This window comes from Buceros rhinoceros, unplaced genomic scaffold (assembly GCF_000710305.1).
Source record: "Buceros rhinoceros silvestris isolate BGI_N320 unplaced genomic scaffold, ASM71030v1 scaffold8950, whole genome shotgun sequence".
NCBI classification, from domain to species: domain Eukaryota; kingdom Metazoa; phylum Chordata; class Aves; order Bucerotiformes; family Bucerotidae; genus Buceros; species Buceros rhinoceros.
Genome location: NW_010388978.1, coordinates 34,488 through 39,926, shown reverse-complemented (window position 1 = coordinate 39,926; position 5,439 = coordinate 34,488). Strand labels below are relative to the sequence as shown.

Here is a 5,439-nt window from a genome sequence, read left to right as displayed (position 1 = left end):
CAGAGGTCTAGCTTTTTTATTTACACTGTTTTGTGACACTTTGTTCTCTCTTTCCAGTTCAGTTAAAAGCAGACTGTAACAAGGGATATGTCACGGTTAAGCAGGTATGTTTGTAAATGGAGGTTACACTATTAATGATGGTGGGACAGTTGTTGTACTCAGACTCCACAAACTGTGCAAGTGATGGTTCTGATCACCAGGTGAGAGGACCTGAAGCTGTTTTATGACCAAGGAGGGCACAGCAAGTGGTCCTTGGAAGGGATCTGTCTGGGCTTTTTTGTGTGCTTCAATGGAAAGAAGCTCCAGTCTCAGAGGGCTGGACTTGCACTATTAGGGAACGCTGCTGTGAATCCTCAGTCTGTTCTTCCAAGGACTATGTTTGGGAGATTTCAGAGTTCTTCCCCTAAAATTGCCGATCTGCCTTCTCAGCCTTAAATTTCTAAAGCCGAAGCAGCCCTTCATTTAAGATCAAATTGGTTCTTGTGTTAATGGGACTGAGCAGTTGTAAAAGCTTTTTGTTTTGCTGGCTGACAGAGTCAAAGCTGTGGTCACCTCTGGGATGTGAGACAGCACTGGAGGCATTCTCAGGTTACTAACTGGATGGATGCGGGCCTACTCTGTCATGCTTATGAGGACCAGTATCCCCGAAATAGTCTGAAAGAAAATTCTCTGGCTTCAGGTGCTGGAGCATATACGTGCACCCACAGCATCAGCGCACATGGACAACGCATTAGTGTGTTCTGCCCACTGCGGAGTAATGTCTTCCATGAGAATTCCTCCAGAGCTCAGATAGCTCAGTCCCCAGCAGTGTTTGGTGAATCCAGCAAAGGTCTCTCAGATGGTTTTTCACAGGGGTTGGCCTTAGCTATGGTTTAAATACCACGTCACTGGCCTCTTCAGGGCTGGGGATACTTTCTGGCCATGGGTATTAGCATGTTTTCTGTGCCTGCTCTAGAGCTGCTTCCCAGTTGATTTTTGTGTGACACAGGTTTCCAATGATGTGTCTGGTGGTGTATTGGCCCAGGGGATGTAAGGTGTTCTCTACTCGGGTGAAACTGCAGAGTTGTTTGCTGAAGAAAACTGTAGGCTGGATTCAGGTGCATGCTTCACTGTGGCGAATAGCTACCGAGCTGATGAGAGGCACAGTACCATCCTGTGAAGCAGGCAGGTACCGCTGTGACAGAGCTGAAGAAACATTCTGAGACAGATTTATCAGTCACAGGGAAGAGCTGGTTTCCTAAAGCTTGTTTCTTGCATAAACGTTAACCAACATCATTTTACTCAAGTCAGAGACCCGTGATTTCCCTAGGGTCGCTCTCGTGACAAACAGTCACTGTAGGTTGTCCATACTGCTTTCTGTTGCCACTTATGCCTGAGACAGAGGAAACTGTATTGATTTTCAATTATCAGCTAAACTTCAGGGGTCTTCTCAGTCTTTAAAACACTGTTTTGAGGGGAAAATTATTTTAGGAGATGCATAGAGCTGTTGTAAACTGGTGCCATGAGAGAGGCAGGTAAAAATTTAACCTTGCTGTCCTCATTTCCTGCTAGAACAGAATAAAAGAGTTGGTTTTGTGAAAGTGTAAGATGTGAAATGAAAATAAAAGCATTAAAATTCAGATAGGCTGATACATACTCTGCATGAGGTGATGTGGATGGAGAGGTGTAGCCTCTGTTGAAGGAACAGGCAAGTGTTGTCACCGTATTTGACCACAGTCTTCTGTGGACTGCAGAAAGGTTATCACATTTGGCTTGGGAAAGAAGAAAGACAGGCATAAGGAGCTGATCCCTGTGTGGTGGACTCTTCCGGAGGCTCAAAGAGGCTTTTTCCCCGATTGTCTCTCCTTTTTTGCCTACACAGGAGGGAGTGTGATGCAAATGTTAGCAGTGGGCTGTGCTTGGTGAGCCAGTGGTTATAAGCTTGAATTCCTTTCTCTCTTGAAATGAGCTAGAGGAGTGTCCTTTTGTTTTTGAAGGCATTTTGATGAGACAGCATTTGATAGGAACAGAAAACAAAACGTAGTAAAAAGGAGAAGAAAGTAAAATAATTTGAAAACAGGAAATTTTCTGGGGATGAATGAAGTGAAATAATTTGTTACTGTTCTGAAATAATTGTTACAAAGGCTGATATTAACAGTTTAATAGGTTTAATATGTTGTTAATTTTTTTGAGCAAAGTGTGGCATAGGTCTTGCTGTACCTCTGTAGCCAGCAGCTGCAGAACTGAGGGGACCCTGTGACATCATGCCCCTGAGGCTTCTGTGCCGGCAGCTGTGATCACATGGCTGGACTGTAGAGTGGTGTCTCTAGTGTTGGAATTCCCTGATCCTCTAGAGTGGATTGTAGCGGAAAGGGTGCGCACTGAATACAAAACACATTTGCTTTCCAGGATAGCAATATTCCAAGTCAATGGAGAGTTAGCTGGCAATTCCAGCTACATCATCATTTGCTATTTTTTTTTTACTTTTTCTCCCTACTAAAGATAGGAGTCAATCCCACTAGTGTTGATCTTGTGAATATTGGCAAGGATGAAGAGGTGAAAATGAAGCCAGGTCAAGTTCTGCATATTGTGAATAACCTTTACCCCTACACGGTGCAATTTGCTGAAGAGTCAGCGAAAGCTGTTACAGGAGTGGAAGAGAAAACACAAAGCAACAAGTCACCATGTGAGGACTCCTGCGAGAATGATGATGTGGAGCTTGTGCCCAGAAAAACAATGAAGATGGAGGTGGTGGATACACAGGGCAGTTCTGCACGTCCCAAAATAAGCGACAACAGTGTATCTCCACTTGAAGGAACTTCGAGCAAAAAGGCAAGTGTGTTGGTGTTAGTATTTGTGCTGTTTGTCCTTTGCAGTCTTCTCCATCAGGGCTGTGGTCTTTTGTGGGTACTGCTGATAGCGAAGCATCTCAGGTGAACGTAGATCCTCAGAGTAGTCAGGGCATTTAAGCTGACCTGCTGAGGCAAAGACTTTCCTCCTGACATCACCCAAGTCCTGAGGAAGTAATCTGGGACCCATTCTAGCCTGGGAAGATATATATATGTGTGTGTGTGTGTGTGTGTGTGTGTGTGTGAAGGGGCTCGCTTGTAGTGGTTATCTAAAAGCTTTTGATCAGGGAATGGAGCAACTTGACCCTCTTTTGTTTTTTTCATTGCTTTTGATTTTCTTCACCTCCTGCTCTGGTCATTCCTTATGGTAGAACCATGTTTTCATTAATAAATGTTTCCAGCAAAAGTGTTTTGAAAGGGAAATTTTTGCCCTGCTGACATGGACAAAGACTGCTTAGTGCATCTGGGAATGTCACAGTGCAGTTGCTCAAGGAGAAGGCACAGAAATGAAACCTCTCAAGACAAAATTTCAGTCCCAGGTTGTGGTGGGTTGGCTGCTTATGTGATATGTAAACTCAGGCTAGTTATATCAGGGCCAGATTTCTGGTGGCGTGAGCAGGGAGACCAGATGAATCAGACTGTTTGTCAGCGCTATCATAATGTTTGAACATCTTCCTTTATAAGAATATGGTGGAGATCATCGGTGATAATGCCTGTAAAGTGAGCTGAACAGATAAAACATCTGCTTTGAAGAAAGTGTGCTCCAGGCACTTTCTGTTAGGTGTTCAGTAAGCAAGTTAAGAGATGTCAGCTGGTGTTGGCTTCATCTTCCTGTGCCTTGCTTGTTTTCTGTACAAGCCATTCTTGTAAAAAAATAACACATCTAAGAGCAGGGCTTCACACCACAGCCACTTCTTTGATCCGTGCAGAGCAGCACATGATAGGACAGCTATGAGATCTTTGTACTTGCTTCAGCCCTTGTGATCCATGAAGAAGAGGGTCCTTATAATCTGTTGTCGGTAGAAATCAAGGAATGTGCCATAACGTGTGCGTGGAAATTATTGAATTCAATCAGTTCTAGAGCTCTCCATTGCTAAATTTCCAACATTTGAAAAACTTAACTTTGAATCTTAGTAGTGTTTTGTTAGAAGTTTTCAGAAGTAGCTTTGTGGGGGCAGGTGGAGGAGGTGTGGTGGCATTTATAGAAAGGAAATAATTCAGCTGGCATTCAGCTTTTTTTTTTACTGTCATATCCTAATGAAAGTACTTGACCGAATGCTTTAAATCCTATAATTGGGTTCTTAATTCTCTTATAAATTACTTTCTTCCTTCTGTGTTTTAGGAACATTTAGGACACTGGAGTCAGGGTTTAAAGGGCTCCATGCAAGATCCAAAAATGCAGGTGAGAGCTGTACACTTGTACTTTACAGTAGTTCCTGTCTGCCAAAGTTAAAGGAGCTTGCTTTCTCGCTCCTGCGGTCTACTTTAATGATCTGATTAGCTGGTGGAGGACTGAATTGTACTTGCATATCTCTCTCTGGTAGCATTAATTTGGGAGTCTCTACTATACTGATTATGCAGAATGTCATCGTAATTATTTTTGAGCTCTCTACACGGCTAAATTTTGCCAGCAGATTTCAAAAAGGTGGTTGGGAGAGCAGTTGAGCCATGCAGTTGCTTTGTTTCCTCAGGGAAACCAATTAAAATGGGAGTGTGGTTTGAAGCTGAGCCAGTAGTGGAGGTTCCTGTTTTCCGGTAGTCAGCACTGCCTTGTTTCCAAGCATGGTGCAGTTTTCTGGTTTCCAGCAAACTCTTAACTAGAGCACCTCTGTGCCACCTGACAGGATGTGACCCCTGGATCCTCCTCCGTCCTGTTTCTTTGTGCCAACAGGAATTTCTGGGTGGTTTCTTTTCACCTTCTGCAAGGCGCTCCAGATGTCTTTCCCTCCTGTTTCCCTGTGGCTGCATAATGGTTTTCCCTGAGCTCTTTTTATGTTGTCTGCTGCCTGCTTTTGGGGAGGTTAGACTCAAGACGGAGAAACTTGACAAATGTGTTTTGTGGCTGCAGTGTGTACACACTTGATCGTTAACTATATTCTTAGACAATCTTCCCTATCCATGTACAGAACCTACTTCAATTTTATTTCTAAGTTGTGGCAAATATATAGACAGCTTCTTCTCAAAAACAAGGTTTTTTTGCTCAACTTCAAAATAGGGAGAATGCTCTCCATCAGTATTCCACTGTCTGGCAGAGTAAGTCCTGAAGTTGGTGTCCATTTAGCTTGGGTTTCGGATGGCTGGCTACTGCATGGACATCTTTACATTGAAGATGTGTTTCTCCCTCTGTACTTCTCAGGAAATTAATGTGTTCAGGAGGATGGGTATCACAGACACCTGTGATACTCAGTTCTTGAAATCACTGAGTAATTTCAGTTGGAAAAGACCTTTGGAGGTCACCTGGTCTGACCACTTGCACTTGCTGGGATTGTCCCAGCCGTTGTCCATATGAGTTAGAGATACCTCTAAGTGCAAAGATCCCACAGCCTCACTGGGCCCCTTCAGGTGATGATCACCCTCAGGCTGAAAATAATTTCCTTAATAATTAATCAGA

At 43.5% G+C, this 5,439-nt stretch overlaps 1 protein-coding gene across 2 annotated transcripts in view; it reads left to right on the top strand.

Moving 5' to 3' along the window:
- The window catches only part of APTX (aprataxin), a 10,168-nt gene that overhangs the window by 1,490 nt on the left and 3,239 nt on the right, over nucleotides 1-5,439 (top strand). Inside the window, exons 3-5 of one of the 2 annotated variants that reach the window (XM_010132283.1) lie at nucleotides 58-104; nucleotides 2,482-2,811; nucleotides 4,171-4,230. In XM_010132283.1, the coding sequence (XP_010130585.1) occupies nucleotides 58-104; nucleotides 2,482-2,811; nucleotides 4,171-4,230 (437 nt within the window). The remainder of the gene's footprint in view (nucleotides 1-57; nucleotides 105-2,481; nucleotides 2,812-4,170; nucleotides 4,231-5,439) is intronic. The other variant, XM_010132275.1, reaches the window with a different exon arrangement.